At 43.1% G+C, this 27,752-nt stretch overlaps 1 protein-coding gene across 2 annotated transcripts in view; it reads left to right on the forward strand.

Annotated features, from left to right (window-relative positions):
* LOC124622456 (probable 4-coumarate--CoA ligase 1) overlaps nucleotides 1-27,752 on the forward strand; it is a 169,579-nt gene that overhangs the window by 33,184 nt on the left and 108,643 nt on the right. For both annotated transcript variants that reach the window (XM_047148160.1, XM_047148158.1), the window contains exon 2: nucleotides 27,447-27,598. In XM_047148160.1, coding sequence (XP_047004116.1) covers nucleotides 27,476-27,598 — 123 coding nt within the window. In that variant the 5' untranslated portion in view covers nucleotides 27,447-27,475. The remainder of the gene's footprint in view (nucleotides 1-27,446; nucleotides 27,599-27,752) is intronic.

Below are 27,752 nucleotides of genomic sequence, written 5' to 3' on the forward strand. Positions count from 1 at the left end.
CATAAAAGAGCAAGCAAAGGTGCAGCACTACTCCTGCATAAAAAATGGGAAAAAGACATTCAAGATTGTACATACGTAAGTGAAAGAATACTTACGGTCAGGCTGAAACTGATAAGTGTATACGCACCTGAAGAAGAGAAAAAAGATGAGTCTGAAAGCTTCTATGAAGAACTACAGAAGACTCTGAGTAAATACAGTGCTACTGATAAGATGATGGGTAATTTCAATGCCAGAACAGAAAATATCCCAGTAACAAACGTTATAGGTCCGTTTGGAGAACCAATATGTAATGAAAAGGGAAAATTACTACGAGATTTTGCCATTTACAACAATTTAAAAATCACAAATTCACTTTTTAAGAGAAAGGACATACACAAGTATACTTGGGCCAGCAAAGGTCTTAGATCAGTAATTAATTGACTACATCTTAGTAAATGATAAGCTAGCAGGCCAAGTAAGGGATACCAGAGTTTATAGAGGACAAGATATAGGATCAGATCATTCCTTACTAATCTCCAGAATAGATCTCTTTACAAAATGGAAGAAATAACTAAACAGGTAACAAACCAACAAGATCAAAGCGTTTATAAGATATATTTGCTTGAAAACGACAGTATCAGACACCTACACCAAAAGAGATTAAATAAAGACATATCAAACTTACAGAATAAAGACAATATAGAAGAAGAATGGCAAACTCTGAAGAATACTGTATGCAGAGTAACAGGAGAAGTTCTTGGTAAAAAGAAAAGAATACGGAAAAGAAAATGCCTAAATATTTGGAATGATGATATAATGAAAGCTGTCAAAGAAAAACAGGATGCATATATAAAACAAGCAACCCCACTATTGAGAACAAACAGTGCTATAAGGAGAAAAGAAATAACGCTAAATGCGTAGTAAGGAAAGCACATAAAGAACACTGGAAATAGGTTTATTTCTAATAGAACATGATATCCACGGAAGACAACAAGTGGCATACAAGGTTTTAAAAACCTTAAACACAACAGAAAGAGAGAAGATACAAATAAATAGTATTGAAGAAAAACAGCGGATAAATCATTACAGCGAATTGTGGTATGGTCATACAGCACAAGAAACTGAAATTGAACAACTAGACGAGAAAGGATTAGATGAAATACAGTCTGACGAATTAACATCTGCACTAACGTCACTTAGAACCGAAAAGCAACAGGAAAAGACGTCATCAATGCTGCATTATTAAAATATGGAGGAATGATGCCACACCAACGACTGATACATCTCTTCAATGAATGTTGGAAGAAGAAGAGTATTCCCAAAGACTGGAAAACAGCCAGAGTGATATCAATTTTTTTTAATCCTATGCAGTAATTACAGAGGAATAAGTTTACTGGACTCAGCATACAAGGTGTATGCTAAGATTTTAAATACTAAACTTAAAAACATAGCAGAAGCAGTACCGCATAAGGAACAAATGGGTTTTCGGAAAGGACGCTCCACAATAGATGCAGTTTTTATTCTACAGCATATAATAGAAAAACGGGTAGAGTATAATACAGAAACATACACTGCTTTTATTGACTTTAAAAAAGCTTTTGACAATGTCAATAGACAGAAACTTTGGGAAATAATGATTAATCGCGGATATCCAAAGCATTTAGTAAATGAGATAAAAAGTTTATATCAAGACACAAATATCACTCTAGATCTCAATGGTAAAACAACTAATGAGGTACCAACTAACAAAGGGGTACGACAAGGCTGCTGCAACTCTCCAACTTTGTTCAACATCTACATTAATCAAGTAATAGATATATGTAAATCAGAAAGGCACATACCTAGACAAGGACATTACTATATGCTGATGATGCAGTGATCCTAGCAGATAAGGGAGATGACCCTCAGAAAGGAATCTACTTGCTAAAACAAGTAAGTACAAAATTTGACATAGAAATTTCAAAATGAAAAACTAAGACAATGGCCTTCATTAGGAATGAACCAATCACAACGAAAATAGTGATAGATCAGAAGATTTTAGAGCAAGTAAACCATTTCAATTACCTCAGATGTGAAATGACATATGGCTACAGCAGAGATGTGGAAATTAAGCTTAGTAAATTCAGTCGGGTATGTGGAACAATCAACAGGAACCTAAAAAGCAAAACCAGGAAAGGCACTCAAATTAAACTTTACAAAACTGTTGCAGTTCCCACACTGCTCTATGGGAGTGAGACATGGGTGACTACCAAGAAGCAAGGAAGTCGGATTCAGACACAAGAAATGAAATTCCTTACAGGTGTTAAAGGTTGCACAAGAGAAGACAGGCTAAGAAATCAAGATATTGGAGAGGAACTCCAAATCTTTAGCCTCAATGATAAAATTCGAGATTACAGAAGAAAATTGAACGAACATCTACAAAGAATGGAGAGAGAGACTTCCCTTAAAGGCAAGAAATTATAAGAGCGCTGGGAGAAGAGACAGTGGAAGACCGTGACAGAGATGGGTACCGTAACAAACAATTCCTGCCTAATACCTGAAGAGAAGATGAAGATGACGATTATTTATTAAAAAGATGGTTAAATTACCATTCTGGTTTATGATAATGGCAGTTGCTAATTATCATGCCACTGTTGACTGAGCCTATATCTCATACTTGCATCGGCAAGTAGCATCTGACACTATATTACCATAATGCTTCGCAGTTTGGTTGTTTGATGAGGAAAAAGTATATTTCAACGTCTTCTAGACTGAAGCGCCAAAGAAACTGGTATAGGCATGTGTATTCAAATACAGAGATACGTAAACAGGCAGAAGACGGCACTGAGGTCGGCAAAGCCTACATAAGACGAGCACTTGTTAGATCGGTTCAGCTGCTACAATGGCATGTTATGAAGATTTGAGTTTGAACGTGGTGTTACAATCGGCGCACGAGCGATGGGATACATCATCTCTGAGGTAGCGATGAAATAGGGATTTTCCCGTACTACTATTTCACGAGTGTACTGTAAATATCAGAAATCCGGGAAAATATCAAATCTCCGACATCGCTGCGGCTGGGAAAAGATCCTGCAAGAGCGGGAGCGATGACTGAAGCGAATCGTTCAACGTGACGGAAGTGTAGCCCTTTCGCAAATTGATGCAGATTTCAATGCTGGGCCATCAACAACTATCAGCGTACGAACCACTCAACAAAACACCATCGATATGGGCTTTCGGAGCCGACAGCCCACTCGTGTACCATTGACGACCGCACGACAGAAATCTTTACGCCTCCCCCGGGCCCGTCAACACCGACATTGCTCTGTTGTTGACTGAAAACATGTTAACTGGTCGGACGAGGCTCGTTTCAAATTGTATCAAGTGGATGGACGTGTACGGGTATGGAGACAATCTCATGAATCCATGGATCCTGCATGTCAACGGGTGACTGTTCAAGCTGATTTAGGCTCTGTAATGGTGTGGGGTGCGTGCAGTTGGAGTGACATGGGACCCCTGATACGACTAGATACGACTCTGACAGGTGACACGCACGTTGCATCCTGTCTGATCGCCTACATCCATTCATGTCCATTGTGCATTCCGACGGACTTGCGCAATTCCGGCAGAACAATTCGACACCCGAGACATCCAGAATTACTACACCGTGGCTCCAGAAACACTCTTCTGAGTTTAAACACTTCCACTGACCACAAAATTCCCCAGGCATGAACATTATTGAGCATACATGGAATGCCTTGCAACGTGCTGTTCAGGAGAGATCTCCACCCCCTCGTAGTCTTAGGGATTTATGGACAACCCTGCAGGATTCATGATGTCAGTTCCCTCCTACACTACTTCAGACATTATTCGAGTCGATGCCACGTCGTATTGTGGCAGTTCTGCGTGCTCGCGGGAGCAGGTGTACCAGTTTCTTTGGCTCTTCAGTGTATTATACTCTTAAGTTATATTAACCGTCTCTACGCTATACGGTACTCGTTCATGTGGTTATCTGTATGCCAACTGGCTCTGAGATGTATAATGACTATAGAGTAAAATTTATAGTTCTCATTTGTTAGTGTTTTCAGTACGTCCTGTATTCGTTTGGCCATTACCACCTGGTACCTTTAAATAAATCCAATAAATATGCACTAAACATGGACTACCTATTTGCAGCAAATACTGAAGGTAATGATTAACTCTAATATCTCCTTCCCACGACGTAATATCTTCAGATATTCTGCCCCAGTCTCGCTTTCAGTTTTATTCTAATATTCACGTAGTGCTTTTGGTGTCTAAGCTGCTAATACTCACCAGATCACCAACTGAACCAACCAACAGAGTCGCTAGGAATAGCCAGTCTGACAGGAGACCCGAAAGTACCGGGTGATCAAAAAGTCAGTATAAATTTGAAAACTTAATAAACCACGGAATAATGTAGATAGAGAGGTAAAAATTGACCCACATGCTTGGAATGACATGGGGTTTTATTACAACCAAAAAAAAAAAAAAAAGTTCACAAAATGTCCGACAGATGGCGCTGGACAGCAAAACGTCAGTGACTGGCCATGACAATCGTGTATAAAAGAAGCTGTAATGAGAAAGAGAATCAGATGCGCCAGCAGTCGCAGCATGTTGACGTCACCTGAAAAGCCGCTTTTTGTGAAACTGTATTATCAAAATGGGGAATGTGTTAGTTCAGCGTTACGATCCTATTGCCATAGGAAGGAGATTGGAATGGGTAAAGGTCCGTTGACAAATGCAGCTGTGGAGAGAATGATTTCGAAGCCACGGGTTGTTTAGACGATAGACCCCGCAGTGGCCGACCGAGCACAAGGCGTATTGCTGCTGAGACAGTTCAGAAAGAAATGGGGACTGTAGCGGGTTCGTCTATGCAACGGGAAGTCAGCGCTCGTGCAGTCGCACGTCGCACCGGCATTCCATACACTACTGTTTGGTTGGCACTGAGGCGTACCCACCGATGCTATCCGTACAAAATCCATTGGCATCATGAACTGTTACCTGGAGATTTAGTGAAGATGAGGGTATTTTCAGGTGGGCGTTTCAAAAGATGGTGGAAGGTGACGATTGGTTGAGTAACGTGTTGTGGACCTACGAAGCTCATTTCACGCTCCGAGGGTCTGTCAACGCACACAACTGCAGAATTTGGGCTACCTAAAATCCATTGCACAACGAGAAAGTCTCGGTATGGGTTGGATTTACCACATCTACCGTTATCGGGCCTTTTTTTTTTTTTCGAGGAAATGCGCGATTCTGGTATTATAACTGCTACTGTGACGGGTGAGATGTACGCCGATATGTTACAGAATCGCATCATCCCCAGCCTGGCTGATAAACGCCTGCTGGAACGTACGATGTTTATGCAGGATGGCGCTCCACCCCTTTTGCTAGACGCGTGAAAGATCTCTTGCGCGCGTCGTTTGGTGATGATCGTGTGCTCAGCCGCCGCTTTCGTCATGCTTGGCCCCCCAGGTCCCCAGACCTCAGTCCGAGCGATTATTGGCTTTGGGGTTACCTGAAGTCGGAAGTGTATCGTGATCGACCGACATTTCTAGGGATGCTGAAAGACAACATTCGACGCCAATGCCTTTGATTGTCTTGAACTTTTTCACCTATGGAGAAGACAGATGTCTATATTCAGCGCTGTATCTTTTCGGATCTGAGTGGTAATGATGGACCCAGGATTCGTTCGCCGCCACAGTATTCGAAAGGAAGTCTTCTGCTTCGTCACGATAGCGCTGAATAATGTGCTCGAAGCATTCCAACTGACGCTGTTTGTTCCTGTCTGTGTTCACATATTTTACAGCGTCCTAATTGTTCATTAATGAAGCCGACATGGAGAACTACTTAAACCTAACTAACCTAAGGACATCACACACATCCACGCCCGAGGAAGGATTCGAACCTGCGACCGTAGCAGTCGCGCGGTTCCGGACTGAAGCGCCTAGAACCGCTCGGCCACCGCGGCCTGCTCAAGCCGACATGTTCCTCGGATATTCCATTGTGGTTTGTGATACGTTTTCGAGCGATTCGCGGGTCATTTTGAATCAAATCGTCGACGAGTTTGCGATGTTTGTCGTCTGTGGCAGTGATCGGACGTCTGCTGCGTATTTCATCAGCAGTTATGACTTTTCCAGGCTCGCTACCACGAATTTTTTTACCTCTTGATTTACAGTACGCCTATCAGCAGCAGCATCTTTAAACGATGGTGAAGCTGACTAGGAGTAAAAATTCGATAACAGCACGCTGGTTAACTCTCCCTGGCATAGCACTAGAACGCGTCTCCACACTCCCGCTACTCAAAATAGTTAGATCAGTGGTTCTCGACGTGGGGGTAGCTACACCCGGAGGGGTAAAATGAAATTTTCTGAGGGGTAAAAACAATAGGGTCCAGTAGTGTTTCGGTAATGAAACCAAATTACTTTTAAAAGCTTATTACCATTACCATTTTTCATAAGACTGCAATTATGATTACGTAAGTTCCCAATACCTAAACTAGTTTTTCAAATACTAGCATTAACACGTGACATAATGTGAAGGATATTACAACGAATGTATGATCATCATCTTCATAGTGAACCCACTACATACATACTCTGCACTTTCTACCTTCATTCTGCGTCAGTAAAATGGAGATAAACACATATTGTATGCTTAAATATCTCACTAAAATGGTTTCTCGGAATCGCAGGTACCTTCCACAGTGGATCAGAAATAGGTTCATTATTTACTTCGCAATGGATAAATGATGTAATTGGTAGCGCTACACAACAATAAGTATGTAATAGCTATTGCATTGCTCTGGGGGGCGTACACAGTACTGTCAATATTATTACTGTTACTATTATTGGTAGCAATGGTTAGACGCAAAAGGGTTGCCACCCTGAAGTCTTCCAATTTCCGCCATTTCAGAATTACGGAGACCAGCAGTCAAGTGATTTACAAACAATAACTGTAGAGTACACACTTTTAACTTGGTTAATTTTGATTGTGGGTGCCGGGTCGAGATGAAGCAGATGTCATTAGGGGAAGGAGTACTGTAGGGCAAGCATTTTATGTAACAATTGTTTACCCTCAACGCATATGGTTAGTTTTCTTTCCTCAAAAGGTGTTGCAGGCAGGACTCGCGATCCACTGAGAACTGCATCTTTCTGTTAGATAAAAGCAGTACCAATTATTGTCTCACTGACTCATTAGTTCGTTGTTTAACGAAACACCTACAAAAACTTCATTTATTTTATCATTTTAAAAAGAAAAATGTTGAAAGAAAATTCTTTTTCGTTCTACAGTTTACTTACGCGCTAATGTCCATAGGCCCTAATGATGGGGACAAGGGGCGGAGTAGGGTGGTTGGGTGCTAACAAACATCTGGGGGGTAATAGTCTCAGAAAGATTGGGAACCACTGCTCTAGATGAATGCAACGCATTTAAATTGCGCATGTATATAGAGGGGGAAGTTACCTTCCACAGGCCACACGCCACGTTTTACAATAAACGTCAAAATGACACGAACTGTGCTACATGCTAAAATATGAAAATCATCAGCATTTCATCACACACAAAGTTCGTAAGTCTACATGCCGTATATAAGACAGACGGCCCGATGGCAGCGCCCTATCTTAAAGGTCTTTGTGACGCTATCTTTAAACAAGATGACGCAAGAGCGCACGCTGCCTGTGCTGTCTTGACTTGCCTCGATACAGAAGACATTCGACTACTGGTCTAACCAGCACGCTCTCAGATCTCTCTCTGGGTTTCTCGGTCAGAAAAACCCTTTGGGGTTGTTTGTGAGAAGATCTGTTAAGCCCCATGTGAGGAAGAGAAACGTCTAAGCAATATGTGTCGGACACTGAGTGGCAAGATTGTGGCGCACCGAGATCGTGATTTATCGTTCCACGATGCTGACGTCCACTTTAGTCAGAATGTCGTGGCTGCCATGTGAATCTACATCTACATCATACTCCGCACGCCACCTAAAAGTGTATGGTGGAGAGTACTTTTGTACCACTAATTGAGTCGTCTAAACCTGTTACACTCGCGAATAGCGCATGGGAAAAACGACTGTCGGTATGCCCCTCTATTGGCTCTAATTTCTCGAAATTTCTCATCGTGGTCATTATGCGAGACATATGTGGCAGGAAGGGGGGGGGGGAGTAATATGTTGTCCAACTCTTTCGGTAAGTTCTCTCTCGAAATTTCAATAGTAAATCCCTCCGTGATGCTCAATGCCTCTCTTGTAACATCTGCCAATGGAGTTTGCTGAGCATCTGAGCATCTCCGTAACGCTCTCGTGTGTTCTAAACGATCCCGTGGCGAAACGTGCCGATCTTCGTTCGATCTTCTCTATTTCTTCTGTCAGTCCTACCTGGTAGGGATTCCAGATAAATGTACAGTACTCAAGAATCGATCGAGCAAGCGGCTTACTATAAGCCATTTCCTTCATGGATGAGGTACATTTCCTTAAGATTCTTACTATGCATCTGAGTCTGGCATCTGCTTTTCCCAGTAACAATTTTATGTTTTTGCTCTCGATAGTTACTCCTAGATATGGAAGCACTGTAATGTGGCAAGATTTTTTATTTAATTTTTTGTAAAAACAATCAAGTTGCTCAAAACACTGTGCTAAATTTTTGATGTACTTCAGAAAAACGGTCATGATCCATTTGGTGCTGACGGACCTACTTTCTCCTGGTTCATCCCGTTCATTCGCGTGATCAACTGGCCACCTTTATATGTTTTATTTTAGATCTTCCTTGTAGGAGTGACTGTGCTTATGACTGTGCGTGTGGCTGTGCGTGATAGGGTGGATGGAAGGTTGGTTGGGTGAGTGGCTGTGCACATGGTTTAAGGGAAATTGTTGCACTTTAATACTCATTAAATTCTTAGTTTTATCACTTTCAGCCACTCCAATCTCATATTTTAGTATATGTCCTAAGAACCTAGTTATGTACTCAAACCAGATCACCACAATCCACACAACCAACACCACAACCACCAACATTGTCACCATCGTGAGCAAGTAGGATAATTTTTCGTAATTATAGATTTCAACAAACTGAGAGGTAAAGCAGTCTTCAACCTAAAAGTTGAATTGAAAATCACATTTCTCCACTCGGCATGGTCCTCTTGGATGTGTTACATCATTCGCTGCTTTGCACATACAGTGTAACCACCTTCATACGGCCGTCGTTAATCTGGATCTCTGTTTAATCCAGATTTTATTCAACACAATAACTGTATAGTATTATATACTCCATAAGTAATAGCTGCAACGGTCGCCGACAAAATAGTTAAATTGAAATTGTTCCAACAACAAAATGTGGATCGGAACATGATATTATCTCAACTTAACAGTGAGTTGTACCACAGTCTAATCATGACATTCCACTTTATTTTTATTATACACTGCGACAGCAGTACTGAAAGCAGACAGAAGGGTAACTTTTGAATAAATATGGGATGAATGCGAAGGGCATCATTTATATTGATTGCTAACATCCATTTTTTGCAATACGAAGCTCATACAAAGGCAGAAAAGTCAAAGTTAAGTAAAAAATAACACCACGTCTTTATCTTCCTAAGGGCCCTGGAAGTCTGGAAATGTATGGCATGTGACATAGCAAGAGATTAGCGACAAGTATTTGTATGTGTATGATAAATCCCTTCCTTCGAAAATTTCCTTCCTTCTTACCTCCTCTGTGTTACCACAGATGACATGTCACTGATCTCATTTGTAGTAACGTAAGAATGCAGTACGCGCGAGGTGTCTAGTTGCTTCTACCACCCTGAGTCGAATGTACAAGTTCTGAATAATGTTCACCGAACTACAGTCTTCCACAGCTGTTGTCCCCTGCGCAGAAAACAGCATTAGGTCGTGAATCCATTACTTTGAGGCTGTAATAAACTGTTAGCGAGGAACTGGTGTAAATAATTAAATTTTGAATTGGTTCATTAAAACTGGATGCCACTCGCTTTGTACTAGCAGAATACGAGAAACTGCTCAGTTATAGTCCACTTAATGAATCACAAATTACCATTCTTCTCACTCTGACTTTAATGAACTGCGTGTTTGCATAATTACTATCAAACTATTTCTCAATTATATCGCGATAACTAGAGACTGCTAAATAAGTTCTTAACCGATACTGAATGAGGTAGAGAACATTCCTGTCTTCCAGCAGTGCTGATCGAGCTCTCGCATTTACAAACCAGAGATTGCTACTTCAGTCTTAACTGATACAGGATGCGGCAGACAACATGTCTGTCTTCAGAGGCTACTGACCGAGCCTGATCTCAATAGCCGAACCACCCCGCCCTCCATCCAAGTTAGGCAAGATCTGAAGACCTCCGAAATGCTTCGTCTGCCTTTTTATTTACCAATAGTTTATTATTCTGTTGGTAATTAACACGTTTGAAATAATGGAGTGATAGCGTTCTGTTGAGAAATGCGTTTATGTGAAATGCAAGTAAATTCATTATTTAGTTCTTCAAATGTTAATAACAGAAGTTTACCATTTTGGCGCGCTTCTTCCAAAATCAGCAGCCAATTGCGTAGAAGAGTCACAATTAAGACGATCTTTGTCACGATACATGTACCGAATAAACCATCTGTCACTGGTATCTCACACCACATTACTTGATCTTCCCACTGTTACCTTCTCATCTGCTCTAAGATGAACTTCTTGTAGCAGAAATTCTACATATCCCTTTCATTCTGAGACTTCCTAAAATTTTGATGTTCTCACAGACAATAATTTTGGAAATAAACTTTTACTCATATTTTTATAAATCATTCACTTACCTCGTAAGAACCACACCATTCCACTATACGTATTTGCGATTCGTTATTGTAGTCCAGAACCTGAATCCGCTTTATATTTTTACTTTCTCAAATTATTAATTAATCATGTACTTAATTTTGTGATTAGAAAAACTGTTATCGTCAATAAATTTCGTTTATAGCCCTATATCACAGAATCATTAATCTATAGTTACATTTCCTATATTAATGAAATTATTCTTTTAATAGTAAAGATTTTGAAAGTAGAATCATTCTTCACCTTTATTTTGCTGGTAATCTTTTGTTAACTTAAAGTCTACTGTAACATTTCTGCTAGACAACTCTATAGAAGTCCACTATGTCCTAGCCAGGTTTCAATCACACACTTTTATACTGCTGCTAAGCTGTTAATGGCACATTCTTATCAATTAAATTTAACAAAATAATTCTCATCAGAAGTCTATAGCTATACCACCACTACTGGTGCATTGCTTTCCCCGATTCAACAAAATATTTAATGAAGGTTTTACGTTGATTTTCACCTTTGGCGCACTGCCGTTCTTTAAATTGACCAACTGTTTGTCATAATAAGTTACACAGCTGTTCAGCTACTATTGCACACTGGTGTCCGTTCAATAAGATGAAACATTTGCATCATCATGTGCTTTCATCAAGCCATTCTTTACACTGCGTATTAGCGTTATTGCTATCAAACTGTTCTCGGTTACTTGTCCAAATAAATAGATTGCAAATTAAGTCATTAACCGATACTGACCAAGGCAGACAACATGTCTGTCCTCTGAGACTGCCGAACTAGCTCTGATCTTACAGCCGGACCACTTCGCCCGCCATCCAGGTCAGGAGCGATCCGAAGGTCTCTGAAGTGTTTCGTCTGCCTTTCGTTTAGCAATTGTTTATTATTTTGCTGGTAATTAATAGTTTTGAAATAATGAAATGATCGCCTGTCACTGAGAAATACTTTTATATGAAATGCAAGTAAATTCACCGTTCAGTTTTTTTTTAATGTTAATAACAGAAGTTTACGGTTTTGGCCCGCTACTTCCGAAATCAGCAGCCAATCGCGGAGGAGGACAGCCGGCAGGTGTGGCCGAGCGGTTCTAGGCGCTACAGTCTGGAACCGCGCGACCGCTACGGCCGCAGGTTCGAATCCTGCCTCGGGCATGGATGTGTGTGATGTCCTTAGGTTAGGAAGGTTTAAGTAGTTCTAAGTTCTAGGGGACTGATGACGGCTGAAGTTAAGTCCCATAGTGCTCACAACCATTTGAACCATTCGGAAGAGGACAACAACTTAAGCGGTCTTTCTCACGATACCCGCCCTGAATGAACCATCTGTCACCAGTATCTCACACCACATTACGTCATCCTCCCACTACTGTCTTCTCAACCGATCTAAGAACAACTTATTGGAGCTGAATATGATGGCTGTAAAGCCAGAAATATTATAAATTGTACATTACATAAGTTTATCTGCGATTCTCTTGTGACGTACCGATATTTAATGAGGTATGTCGTTTCCTTTTAAGAACAAAAAATGGCTGGTAAGCAGCAGAACACCTGACCCTTTCCAGAAAAAAACGTCGTATATCTACTCAGTAACGTGATGTTTTCATCGCTCACTTCCAGTGAATACGGAACGTTGCTTACTGCTATGTAATGCAGCACCTACATTATCCAATGTCCCAAATAAAGCACCACAATTGTAAGTGGAGGTAAAATCAACCTGACGTGAAAACAAACGCCAAGAGTAATAAAACTTTCTTCTAACACAGAAGAACTCAGTTCCATAACTGTTGCTACATCTGAGGCACAAACAGCAAGGATCTTCAAAATATTCGCTTTTGAAGCAAAAGTAATCACGTTTACAAAAGTGTTCGTGTTATTTGAAAGTCGAATGAGGTGTAAGAATGTGCAAATCATAAAACTTGCTTGTCATGGAACGTGCTTATGACAATAACAACAGGTAACAAGATCAATACACCAGCCGATAATAAGGTCCTATCGGAGGACAAAAAAGGCGAATATGGTCCTGTTTAAAAGGCTGTTGACAGAAAAGTGAGGTATCAGCTGCCTAGTTCTACCTCCCTCAAACCTTCAAAAATTTTCCCAAAAATTTTGGCATGTCAACATATCCGTGACCTTTTTAACTTGCAGCTACCTCTCACTCCCCAAGCTCCCCTAACCGTAACTCCCTCACACCCACTGTTCCATTGCTCATACCCATCCACTCCCACGTGCCCATTCCCACCCACGCATTGAGCCCAACTCATATTATCCGTTTGTGTATCTCTGTCGTTGCTCCATGTCTGGCAGTCCCAGTCGCCTTCGTTCTGTCCTACTACGTCTCCTCTCACTGTCACTCTCTCCCTCTTGCTCTCTGTTACTGCTACTACCTCATTCATTCATTCCCACTGCTGCTCTCTCTTCTCACTGTCGCTATTTCTCTCTTCCGCTTTGTCACTGTCATAGACTCAGTCTCCTTGTGGATAACACCGGAAGTTCACTGAGGCTTTTTGCGGATGATGCTGTAGTATATCGAGAGGTTGTAATAATGGAAAATTGTACTGAAATTCAGGAGAATCTGCAACGAATTGACGCAAGATGCAGGGGATGGCAATTGAATCTCAATGTAAACAAGTGTAATGTGTTGCGAATACACAGAAAGAAAGATCCTTTATCATTTAGCTACAGGTCAGAAACTGGAAGCAGTCAATTCCACAAATTATCTGGGAGTAGGCATTAGGAGTTATTTAAAATGGAGTGACCATATAAAATTAATCGTCGGTAAAGCAGATGCCAGACTGAGATTCATTGGAAGAATCCTAAGGAAATGCAGTCAGAAAACAAAGGAAGTAGGCTAAAGTACACTTGTTCACCCACTGCTTGAATACTGCTCACTGGTGTGGGATTCGTACCAGATAGGGTTGATAGAAGAGATAGAGAAGATACAACGGAGAGCAGCGCGCTTCGTTACAGGATCATTTAATAATCGCGAAAGCGTTACGGAGATGATAGATAAACTCCAGTGGAAGACTCTGCAAGAGAGACGCTCAGTAGCTCGGTTCGGGCTGTTGTTGAAGTTTCGAGAACATACCTTCACCGAATGGTCAAGTAGTATATTGCTCCCTCCTATGTATATCTCGCGAAGAGACCATGAGGATAAAATCAGAGAGATTAGAGCCCACACGAGGCGTACCGACAATCTTTCTTTCCACGAACAATACCAGACTGGAATAGAAGGGAGAACCGATAGAGGTACTCAAGGTACCACCGTCAGGTGGGTTGCGGAGTATGGATGTAGATGTAGATGTAGACCACTGACTCTCGCCCATGTCCACTTTCGCCGACTGTTTATTCCTCTCTCACTGACACAGTCTTCTACCACTCTTTTCCTAGCACTGTTATTTCACTGTCAGCTATGTTCCACTGCCACTATGTCACCCCCTTTCTCTTACTCCGCCATCGTCTCCTTCGCTTTTACTGTACTGCCACCATTGTCTACTAGTTCCAGTATTTATTCCTTTTCCGTCTCTTTCCCTCTCCCACTGTCTCCTTCTCTCTCAGCACAAAAGGTGGCGCGAATATCTTCGCATGCCAAAGTTTTCGAGAAAAATTCTGAGGAAGATAGAATGAGGCAGCTGATAACCCACTTTTCAATCAGTCCTTCAAAAAGGAGCATGTCGCCTTATTGTGCTCCCATAGGATCATTTTTCCACTGGTTCCCTTGTTTTCCCTGCCACAGAAGGACGAATTACTCATATGAAAAGAACTTTATGGGTCAGTAAAATTTTCATAGTTTACCTATATGAAACTGAAAAAATGTGAAACTGATTTTACAGCTCAGACCGGATTTTACGTGCACAAAAATTTTGCATGTGCTTCAGTATAACTACTTGGGGTTCCCAGAACCTTTCTTATGATAATGGAGACACTTTGCAACATATTTGTCCGTAGTACGTCACTTCATAAACTACAGTTTTGTCCCACACCGGATTTTACATGCGCGTTTTACGCTTGTTGATAGAGTAAATTTAATCATCTTTATCTGAAAAAAATTGTTCTAGATCGTAATCTAAGTAAAATATAGTAAGCATTTCAGTGATTTGCTGCGGATAGCCGTCTTGGAATCCGCAGCTCGGCTTTGGTGCGAGAAACTGAAAAAAAAACGCTTTTTGTGGGTTCTCTAAGAAACCGCCCATGAACTAGTTAAGACTAAGAAACGGGGAAGATGGAACTTTTAGATAAACGCCTAGAGAATATACCGTAAAAATTTGAGCAATTTTCTGCGGTTGTTTATTATTTCGCCTCATACCTGAATTTACGTGTGATTTTAGGTGTAGAAGTAGGGTAACTTTGAACCTGTGTATCTGAGAAACGAACAAAGATACAAAAAAGCTTTCAAGGCTGTTTTGGATCAGGATCTTAGGAATATATCGTAAAAAAACTCAACCATTTGCTGTGCGTAGCCGTCTTGGAATCCACGGCTCGGCCTTGGTACGAAAAGGTGGTAAAAGAAACCCTTTTCTTAGTGTTTTCTAAGGAATCGCCCGTGAACTAACGGTGCCTCCATAAGCACCTTAAGGCCCACCTAGACCTCATCAAATGCAAAAAGAACCAACAGATTGGCTCCTTGCGCGTGAAATGTGTGTTTATATTCTCTTGCTTTCAGCCGAGTAATCTGCAATTATACACATATTCGAAAGTATTTCTTCAGTAATAAATTGTTGTTTATGTCACTGAAACAGTGAGATTTGGCTATTGTTACATTTATTGTACTGTCATTCGGGTCTCTTGGTGATAAGTAATGCTTGGAAAGCAAACATTTAATAGCTATTTGGTAAATTAACTAGAAATATAATTAAAAACAAGCAGTAATTTTACGGCTGACTTTCTCGCCACTGCGGGCGCTCGTATTGTTCCCACAGGAGACGGTAACAGTTTTCACAGCAGTTAGTGACACGAGTGTAGACTGTGGTTGTACGGTACTGTATTTCTACCATTTGTCACGAGTGTGAAATGGTAAGGAGATAGAATGTGGCACTATCAAAGTGCAGGAAGTTAGGTTCACTATGGCAAGCGATTTGTGATTAAAAGACTCAGTTTGAACAGTGAATAAACAAACTAGCGGCAATGTCGATCCGCAGGAGTTCGTTGAAACGAAGATTGCAAAATGGTCAGACATGGGTGTTAATGACGTAAAGGGCGGTATTATTTCTGGCGACAAAATGATCGTCATTTGTTCGCCTTCAGAAAATAACGATAGTGATAAGAATCTGAAGACACATTCAGGTGCAGCAAAGTAGCGGTTTATAGGGAATGCCAAGTGAATGCAACTTCTGCCGAACTAACACTGGTCCAACGCCTGTGTATTCGTGCTGCCTGTAAACTAAATACGAATCTGTACCAAAACAAACTTAGAGTTTTTCTCAGTGTACAAGAATCATGTTTCTCAGTATCTGGTCATAATACATGAAGATAATGTACAATTTTTGTGTTTACTTGGAAACAATTATAAAGCATTGTTCATGAAATTTGACCAATGGGTCTGTAATTTCCTCCAGAATTTCCACATTATTCGAATTTTTGATAGTCCGGATGACGTCGGTCCCACTTTTCCCTCATAAACAAGGTTCAATTGTACATACAGATTAACACCGTGGGCTGAACCATGAATCCAAACAGTGTGTCGCATTCACGGGCATTGTGCTCCCTGCTACAGATTACAACCACTTGAAATGGGCTGTACCATTCCACGCTGCAATTATCTCAGAGGGACAAGATGCAAAGGAACTGAGAAAGGGGTACTCACAGACCCTGCATAAACGTGGTCATATGTTACTGGTGGAGGGAGGGGGGGGGGGGGCCTTGCTTCACACAACACGAGAAGTAGGAGCCAGCTGATGTGAAAGAAATGGTTGATCCAGAATCTCACCAGGTATCAAGCGATCTCATATCTAACAAGCCATTAGTCATCAGTGCTAAGCATTCTGGGTTACTAAAGTCAGTGGGAGGAATGTTGTTTGACTTAGAGCTAAAAATCTCTCACGCACAATACTTATCATGATGTATTACATTTACTGAATGTCGTATCGTCATACTACTGAATAAGCCCCAAATAGATCAAAGAACTGGCATTAGATTGGTCCGGTGTCTGGCGCTAGTGAAAAGATGGACTGGTAATTATAGTGGAATAGAAGAAACACTGAAGTTGTACTGAATGTTCATTAATTTGTGACATCAAACAGCATAAAATCATTTCTTGCCTTGTGTCGGTGTGTGATGTAATATCAGAACCAATCAACGCACAATCAGTATACCGTCAATCACTGCACATCTTCTTTGACGAAATATTTCCTCACGAACCGATTTATGGAAAGCTGAGTGCAGTCTCTGTCATCAAACGGAACTAGCCCAACTGCAAGTTTACACTACATCTTTATAAGGAAATCAGTGACCCACTCGTGCTTTGTACAGGTATCACTAAGTGTCTATGGCCGGCCGACTGAACTGGCATAGCGGATATGTTGCTTGCAGGGCACTGTACAGAGATACGATCAAACGTTAGGTAACTGAATATGATCACTTTTATATAACTGACGCACGCCAGGAACGTGCTCAGTGCCGCAAGTGTTATCTGTTCCGTATTTAATCGGCGCTTGGAATGACACCTTGTGGTAATGACAAAGCTGAGTATGTTGACGGTGTATGTTTACTGCAGGGGGCACACTGTACTCAGTGGAGTGGGATTGCGTATCTCACGCAAGATGTTGCTAGGCATCAATTCCTGCGACATTATGAAACAATACACAGAAACCAACTGTACGAAAACTTCACAGCTTTTGTCACACACAACTGCACTTCAAGGATAGCATGGAAACTCTGAGAAGAACAGTTCTGCCCCCATGCCCAGGTCCTCAATTTGCTTTGCCAGCTTAACCCAACAAAACATGCAACACTGTAAGTCTGTAGAGTTAGAGAAATAACGGATGCCTGGTATTTAGCCCCTACCACTCGGTTCTACGAAACATCAATCAAAGTTTTTTAACCGTTTGTCTGCGACGTGATTCAGAAACTTAAAATACCACATTATGCATCTAGTGCACCTTTCCTGTAATCTGCTCGTGTCAGATTCCTTTCGCCACCATGCCCTCTGTAATATTGTTGGATTTCAGCTAATTTGCATGTGAGATATTTGTCATTAAAGAAAAGGACAGCCAACGAGCTGTAGTTCGTAAAGATGCTAAGCATCACAGCACGAGAGTAAAGAGATGAAATATTTTTGTTTAATGTGCGCCTCTATCAAAACGCGCGTCCAGCGTTTAAATACTCTAAATAAACACCATGACCCGCTCGGCGCAGACATTTAAAATTATTGCCGCAGCGCTTGATAGCAAGAAGCTGCGAAATAGAAGAAAGAACAATCTATCTGTTGTTAAGAAATATTCTAGAGACTTCATTATCCCTTGTACTTTTGGTCGCCGACATGTTGAGACGTACTACATAGCATTGCTACAAGCTGTATTTTTATTTTGTGTAAAAACTATGTGAAACGACGAACAAATATTTCGGTATCTCGGGTGAGGATACAATGTACTTATGCACATGCAAGGACATTTAATTTTAAGAAGGAACGGACTGACAGAGCAGCGATTATTCGACTGCACCATTTACAAAAGAAATATCAGATGTAAGTCATGCATTTATTGTGTATTTGTCAATGTCTAGAAGTTTAAAGCCAATTTTTTCAAAATATATTAATATTTTACGATGCAATAATTTTCTTCTTAAACTTTTCTTTCACTAACCAAAAATAATGTTCAAATTGTATATGAGCTTTGTTACAGGTTCGCTCTTTATCGCGGTGTCTCGATTGCATTTTGGAGACCACTAATGTGTTTAACTTCCGATCTGTTAATCTTTCTCTTACGAAATTCCACTAATTTGCTTTCATTCCCATTTTTATATTCAAATAGGTCCCTTAGGTACTTTCATCGAAGATTGTGATTGCGTGAAGGCAATCCGGGTCAAAAGGTCAATTGTTCGCGTAATCAATCCGTACGTCTCCCGAACACAATCGAGAACTGACGCATCGGTGATCAATTAATAATCTCTCTCTCTTTTAAAGTCGTACTAAAAAACGGCTAGACAGGATAGCCGTAAGTACGCAATCTAGCGTTCGGTTGCATTTTGTTTGTAAATATTACCAACCAACAGTTACTGCATCACTATTATTAATAAGCAAGTTTCTAACGCCAGACCACATGCTGAACTTCGCTGCTCGCTGCTAGCATCTTGCTGCTCGATGCTGGCATATTGCTTCTCACTGGGAGCCATTTGCCAGAAGCCGTTCACATCATTGTTTAGTACATTGCTTGCACTGGTGTCAAACGGAAATGATGTTCTCTGCACAGTCTGACGACAGTAATACTGATTCGTTAAGGCTAAAAGTTAGGTTATAGTCATGCCGAAAGAAGAGCTGGTATGGGTGCATCTGCGCTATCAACAGGTCAACAATTGTCTAGTGCACTTGCTCCGACAGTTACGAATGTATCACTAAATATTCCGTTTCATTTTAAATATTATTGAGCCAGAATTACGAGGGGCGTTCAATAAGTAATCCAACATATTTTCATCTGAAAGCAGGCTGTTTATATTCAGGATTACAATACACCATATTTTCCTCCATTCTTTTCCTTACAAAACCCTACTTTTCAACATAAACTCCTTTCTTTGCGATGGGCTCACGTTACCTTATTGGAAGGGCCTATATGCCCACGTGGTACCACTCCAATGATCGACATCGGAGCCAACGTATTGGTGAATCGACAACCTCCCCATCATCCCCGTACCGCTCCCTGCATCCTTCGTTGGGCCAAACACACGGAAGTCGGAAGGTGTGAGGACCAGGCTGTAGGATGGATGAGAAGGAAAATGTTTTGTAAGCTCATGTCGAGTGCGCAGACTTCAGAGGTTTTGCGTTGTAATGGAGAAGGAGAAGTTCGTTTGCATTTTGGTAGAGACGAACACGCTGAAGTCGTTTCTTCAGTTTTCTGAGGGTAGCACAACACGTTGAGTTGTTTGTTTCACATAAATGGGACATCAATCAGAATAACCTGTTCAGAGTCCCAGAATACCACCGCCATGTCTTTGCTGGCTGAGGGTGAGGCTTTGAACCTTTTCTCTGGAGGTGAATTGGAGTGGCGCCGCTCCTTAGATTGCTGTTTAGTTTCCGGTTCGGAGTGATGAATTCACGTTTCATCACCTTTGACGATGTTCGAGAAAAAATTGTCAGGATCTCCTTCGTAACACCCAAGCAGTTCCGCACAGATGGTCTTCTGCTAGGCGGCGAGCAACGCAGCGAGCACTCATCTTTGAGTACCCCAACTGGTGGACGAGTGTGTCAGCTCTACCAGCAGACGTCCAGTTGAGCAGCGACGTGTCTGATTGTGACCCGTCGATCACCTTAAATGTGTGTGTCCGTAAGTTGCAATATCGCAGAAGTCTCAGCTGTGAGCGACCGGCCGGTACGCGGGAAATTCGACAGGTTTGCGCGACCTTATTGCGATGATGGCAGACGCCTTGCCCAGCGACTCGCCGTGCTTTTGTTCACTGCAATGTATCCCTAGGCATTCTGCAATTACCCATGAATATCTGCTATACTCTGGTTTTCCGCCAAAGAAACTCAATGCTTGTTACGCACCTCCATTACAGAAGCCGTTAGAAAGCTACGCATAGCGCCGCCAGCTATCGGAACTTCATGAAACTGTAGTGGCTGAAGCAGGAATATTCTACGGCAAACTCGGCATTTTTCTCCGGAAATAGTGTGACAAAAAGAGTGTTTCATTATTTATTGAATGCCCCCCATAGTTAATCATAAGATAATTCAGCCTGCAGCTTTATTAATGCAGTGTCTGTGGATGAGTGATTACTAGAACTATTCACTATGAAATAATAGTTCGTCAGTTTTAATCTCCAATTAATTCATGTGCTATGTCTGTCACAGGTAGGTTTGTCCTGATACATCCATTTGTACTTCATGTACTATGTCTGCCACAGCGAGATTATCGTGCAGATATTTTAACAAATGAGACTGCTTGCTAGATATTTGTGCAACACATTCTAGAATGCTGTTGAAGCGTGTGGGGTCCGCACCAAATAGACTGATGCTGACATGATATTGTTAGCTGATACTGAGAGTGTACAAATAAGGGTAAATTGAATATTCACTGATCTATGTTTTGTGTGAGCTTCACGGAAATGCTGAGACGCGTGAATTGGCAGACTCTTGAACACAAATGCTAACCATGCTGTGAAACCCCTTACAAAGTTTCAAGAACAACATTAAGGAATCTGACGAATCTAGAAACGTGCTACTGCCTGGTATGTATCATTCCTGCAGGAATTGCTAAGAATAATTACAACTTGTGCTGAGGCATTTAAGTAGTCACTTTTTTTCGTTCTATACGCGTATGGAATGGCAAATAATAATGAGCGGCACAATGGGAAGTACCCTCTGTTATGCACTAGAGATTGGTTTGCAGGGTATGAATGTGGATGGTGTAGGATGCGCGAGAAACTGCATATAAAAGGAGCAGACCTCTAAACAAAGGCTCAGAGTAACCTTGAAGCAGCTAATCACAGTTGAAGGATCGGGATGGTTTGCAATGGTCGCTGCTCCATATACACTCCTGGAAATTGAAATAAGAACACCGTGAATTCATTGTCCCAGGAAGGGGAAACTTTATTGACACATTCCTGGGGTCAGATACATCACATGATCACACTGACAGAACCACAGGCACATAGCCATAGGCAACAGAGCATGCACAATGTCGGCACTAGTACAGTGTATATCCACCTTTCGCAGCAATGCAGGCTGCTATTCTCCCATGGAGACGATCGTAGAGATGCTGGATGTAGTCCTGTGGAACGGCTTGCCATGCCATTTCCACCTGGCGCCTCAGTTGGACCAGCGTTCGTGCTGGACGTGCAGACTGCGTGAGACGACGCTTCATCCAGTCCCAAACATGCTCAATGGGGGACAGATCCGGAGATCTTGCTGGCCAGGGTAGTTGACTTACACCTTCTAGAGCACGTTGGATGGCACGGGATACATGCGGACGTGCATTGTCCTGTTGGAACAGCAAGTTCCCTTGCCGGTCTAGGAATGGTAGAACGATGGGTTCGATGACGGTTTGGATGTACCGTGCACTATTCAGTGTCCCCTCGACGATCACCAGTGGTGTACGGCCAGTGTAGGAGATCGCTCCCCACACCATGATGCCGGGTGTTGGCCCTGTGTGCCTCGGTCGTATGCAGTCCTGATTGTGGCGCTCACCTGCACGGCGCCAAACACGCATACGACCATCATTGGCACCAAGGCAAAGCGACTCTCATCGCTGAAGACGACACGTCTCCATTCGTCCCTTCATTCACGCCTGTCGCGACACCACTGGAGGCGGGCTGCACGATGTTGGGGCGTGAGCGGAAGACGGCCTAATGGTGTGCGGGACCGAAGCCCAGCTTCATGGAGACGGCTGCGAATGGTCCTCGCCGATACCCCAGGAGCAACAGTGTCCCTAATTTGCTGGGAAGTGGCGGTGCGGTCCCCTACGGCACTGCGTAGGATCCTACGGTCTTGGCGTGCATCCGTGCGTCGCTGCGGTCCGGTCCCAGGTCGACGGGCACGTGCACCTTCCGCCGACCACTGGCGACAACATCGATGTACTGTGGAGACCTCACGCCCCACGTATTGAGCAATTCGGCGGTACGTCCACCCGGCCTCCCGCATGCCCACTATACGCCCTCGCTCAAAGTCCGTCAACTGCACATACGGTTCACGTCCACGCTGTCGCGGCATGCTACCAGTGTTAAAGACTGCGATGGAGCTCCGTATGCCACGGCAAACTGGCTGACACTGACGGCGGCGGTGCACAAATGCTGCGCAGCTAGCGCCATTCGACGGCCAACACCGCGGTTCCTGGTGTGTCCGCTGTGCCGTGCGTGTGATCATTGCTTGTACAGCCCTCTCGCAGTGTCCGGAGCAAGTATGGTGGGTCTGACACACCGGTGTCAATGTGTTCTTTTTTCCATTTCCAGGAGTGTACAAACGAGCTTAATATCCGCGTCAGGAGAGGACGGGTAGCAGCACTGTTAGAAGCGGGCCATACCAGTGAGACTGCAGTATGAACGTATCAAGCTCTTAGCTGCAGCGTCGGGGCATCGTTGTGTAACAGCACGGTAACGCGGCTTCGCTCTAACGGCAAAGCACCGGAAGCTCTATGAAACAAACGATGCCGTAAGCGTCCGCCTCTTGACATAAGTACCCCCTGCATTATGATCGCGACAGAAACGCGGTGATCTACATTCTTCAATGGATATGAACTGCTGACATCTTTCCAAATGCACAGCTTTTGTCACTCGCTCCTCTCCCTGAAAGGCACTCTGAGGAGTGTACATGTATGTACGATATAACAGTGCCTGTGTTAGTCCGAATTACAATGCAAATTTCCTTCGGACATACAGGCATGTACGAAGGAACTTTACATCATAATTAGAAATAACGTAAGAACTGCTATATCGTCTTTATCCACCGACACTGGGCGAGTGATTTTTACTTGAGTCTATCCTGTGCGGGAATATACAGAATGGATGTATGAGTGTACATTGTGTGATCAAAAGTATCCGGACACCCCCAAAAACATACGATTTTCATATTAGGAGCATTATGCTGCCACCTACTGTCAGGTATTCCACATCAGCGACCTCAGTAGTCATTAGACATAGTGAGAGAGCAGAATGGGGCGCTCCGCGGAACTCCCTGACTTCGAAGTGGTCAGGTGATTTGGTGTCACTTGTCATACGTCTGTACACACTCCTAAACATTCCTAGGTCCACTATTTACGATGTGATAGTGAAGTGGAAACGAGAAGGGACACGTACGCCACAAAAGCGTACAGGCCGACTTCGTCTGTTGACTGACAGAGACCGCCGACAGTTGAAGAGGATCGTGATGTGTAACAGGCAGACATCTATCCAGACCATCACACAGGAATTCCAAACTGTATCAGGATCTACTGCGAGTACTATGACAGTTAGGCGGGAGGTGAGAACGCCAAGTACCTTGGTGTAACCTTGGACTCTCGTCTTACGTGGAAACCCCACATAGACGAGGTCCACAAGAAGGTCTGCGCCAGAATATCCATCCTACACCCTATCCTGAACTCAACCAGCTCCCTTCCTTGCCTAGTAGCAGTAAATGTATACCAGGCCCCGATCCAGCCGGTAATGGAGTATGCGTGCCCTGTCTGGGGATACGCGGCAAAGCAGCACCTGGACAAACTCCAGAGGCTGCAGAACCGCGCCCTCAGAAGGGCACTGCATCTACCTCTTGGATTCCCCACAGACGACCTGCACGCCGCAGCCGAAATCCCATTCCTGAGAGAGCGTTTCCAGGATCTGGCGAGGGCCTTCTATGAAGGTTCTTCCAGATCCGGAAATGCACTCATCCACTCCCTAGGTCGGTATGACATGTCCCGCGATAAGCATAAGCGCCCTATGACGATCTTCGACGATTAAGTCGAAGAGAAAATCCCAATCCCTAATCCAGTTCCATCCCATATAACACCAATCTTTTCGCCTACCTCAGGCAAGTACCAGACTCACTCACAACAAACATCACAAGTCACAGACACCAAAAAACTGTAGAAAAATCACACACACAAGTTCACAGGGGAGTAAAAGCCGAAAGGCTACAAACTCCCCCTCACACTTCCCCCAAAGAGCGGAAAGTAATAGATGTGAGCAGCAGGGAGGTGAGAAAACTTGGGTTTCATGGTCGAGCGGCTGCTCATAAGCCACACATCACGCCGGTAAATACCAAACGACGCCTCGCTTGGTGTGAGAAGCGTAAACATTGGATGACTGAACAGTGGAAAAACGTTGTGTGGAGTAACGAATCACGGTACACAATGTGGTGATCCGACGGCAGGGTGGGGGTATGGCAAATGGCCGCTGAACGTCATCTACTGGCGTGTGTAGCGCAAACAGTAAAATTCGGAGGCGGTGGTGTTATGATGTGGTCGTGTTTTTCGTGGAGGGGGCGTGCACCCCTTGTTTTGCGTGGCACTATCACAGCACAGGCCTACATTGATGTTTTAAGCACCTTCTTGCTTCCCACTGTCGAAGAGCAATTCGGGGTTGGCGATTGCATCCTTCAACACGGTCGAGCACCTGTTCATAATGCACGGCATGTGGCGAATTGGTTACACGACAATAACATCCCTGTAATGGATTGGCCTGCACAGAGTCCTGACTTGAATCCTATAGACCACCTTTGGGATGTTTTGGAACGCCGACTTCGTGCCAGGCCTCACCGACCAACCTCGATACCCTCGACACCTCTCCTCAGTGCAGCACTCCGTGAAGAATGGGCTGCCATTCCTGAAGAACTCTTCCAGCACCTGATTGAACGTATGCCTGCGAGAGCTGTCTTCAAGGCTAAGGGTGGCTCATCACCATATTGAATTCCAGTATTACCGGTGGAGGGCTCTACGAACTTGTGAGTCATTTTCAGCCAGGTGTCCGGATTCTTTTGATCACATAGTGTAGGTAGTAGACACAAGATTGACAATATACAGGGTGGTCAGTTGATAGTGACCGGGCCAAATAGCTCACGAAATAAGCATCAAACGAAAAAACTACAAAGAACGAAACTCGTCAAGCTTGAAGGGGGAAACCAGATGGCGCTATGGTTGGCCCGCTAGAGGTCAAACGAATATCAAATGCGTTTTTTTAATAGGAAGCCCCATTTTTATTACATATTCGTGTAGTAGGTAAAGAAATATGAATGTTTTAGTTGGACCACTTTTTTCGCTTTGTGACAGATGACGCTGTAATAGTCACAACATTCCGCCGGTGCAGACGGTATTTGCTTCGTGATACATTACCCGTGTTGAAATAGACAGTTTACCAATTGCGGAAAAGGTCGATATCGTGTTGATGTATGGCTATTGTGATCAAAATGCCCATCGGGCGTGTGCTATATATGCTGCTCGGTATCCTGGACGACATCATCTAAGTGTCCGGACCGTTCGCTGGATACTTACGTTATTTAAGGAAACACGAAGTGTTCAGCCACATGTGAAACTTCAACCACGACCTGCAACAAATGATGATGCCCAAGTAGCTGTTTTAGCTGCTGTCGCGGCTAATCCGCACATCGGTAGCAGACAAATTGCGCGAGAATCTGGAATCTCAAAAACGTCGGTGTTGAGAATGCTACATCAATATCGATTGCACCCGTACCATATTTCTATGGACCAGGAAATTGCATGGCGACGACTTTGAACGTCGTGTACAGTTCTACCAACGGGCAAAAGAGAAATTACGGGACGATGACAGATTTCTATTTAGCGACAAAGCGTCATTCACCAACATCGGTAACGTAAACCGGGATAATATGCGCTATTGGGCAACGGAAAATCCACGATGGCTGCGACAAGTGGAACATCAGCGACCTTGGCGGGTTAATGTATGGTGCGGCATTATGGGAGGAAGGATAATTGGCCCCCGATTTTATCGATGGCAATCTAAATGGTGCAATGTATGCTGATTTCCCACGTAATGTTCGACCGATGTTACTACAAGATGTTTCTCTGCGTGACAGAATGGAGATGTACTTCAAACATGATGGATGTCCGTCACATAGCTCGCGTGCGGTTGAAGCGATATTGAATAGCATATTTCACGACAGGTGGATTGGTCGTCGAAGCAGCATACCATGGCCCGCACGTTCACTGGATCTGACGTCCCCGAATTTCTTTCTGTGGGGAAAGTTGAAGGATATTTGCTATCGTGATCCACCGACAACGCCTGACAACATGCGTGAGGCTCATTGTCAATGCATGTGCGAACATTACGGAAGGCGAACTACTCGCTGTTGGGAGGAATGTCGTTACACGTATTGCCAAATGCATTGAGATTGACGGACATCGTTTTGAGCATTTATTGCATTAATGTTGTATTTACAGGTAATCACGCTGTAACAGCATGCGTTCTGAGAAATGATAAGTTCACAGAGGTACATGTATCACATTGGAACAACCGAAATAAAATTTTCAAACGTACCTGCGTTTTGTATTTTAATTTAAAAAACTTACCTGTTACCAACTGTTCGTCTAAAATTGTGAGCCATATATTTGTGACTATTACAGCGCCGTCTATCACAAAGCGAAAAAAGTGGCCCAACTAAAACATTCATATTTCTTTACGTACTACGCGAATCTGTAATAAAAAATGGAGGTTCCTATTTTAAAAAAAAAAAACAGTTGATATCCGTTTGACCTATGGCAGCGCCATCTGGCGGGCAAACCATAGCGCCATCTAGTTTCCCCCTTCAAGCTAGACAAGTTTCGTTCTTTGTAGTTTTTTCGTTTGACGCTTATTTCGTGAGATATTTGGCCCGCTCACGATCAATGGACCACCCTGTACAGAAGTTTGGATCCGGCTGTGAGCCGTGCTCGCCTAGCCAAATGTTAAAGCGACCGCTCTCGATAAGCGGGAAATCCGGGTCTGGCACAAATTTTCGTTGTCCTGTCACTGTACGGATGATGGTTGTCCATATTCGGTACTGCTAATGCATTAGTTGGGCATGTATGTGTTGTTACAGAGAAACCAGACACATAGATACCTGTGACAATGGCAGCTACGGACAGCGAACCTATTCTGAGTGGGCCCAGGGACGACTGGCCCCGCCTCGACGTGCATCTGTCGACGCGCTTGGTTCGCAGTCTTGTTGGCATGGGCGATCGCATAGTGCAGGTAAGCCAGCTTCTGCCTTCATGTAATTACACGAGAACATCGTACCTAACTCTCGACTTATGCTTTACCTACAAAGTTCCCTTGCATACCGAACATTTCTTATACACTATCTGATTAAAAATATCTGGACACCAATTAATATGAAATGTGTCCA

The sequence above is a fragment of the Schistocerca americana genome, chromosome 7 (assembly GCF_021461395.2).
Source record: "Schistocerca americana isolate TAMUIC-IGC-003095 chromosome 7, iqSchAmer2.1, whole genome shotgun sequence".
Classification (NCBI taxonomy): domain Eukaryota; kingdom Metazoa; phylum Arthropoda; class Insecta; order Orthoptera; family Acrididae; genus Schistocerca; species Schistocerca americana.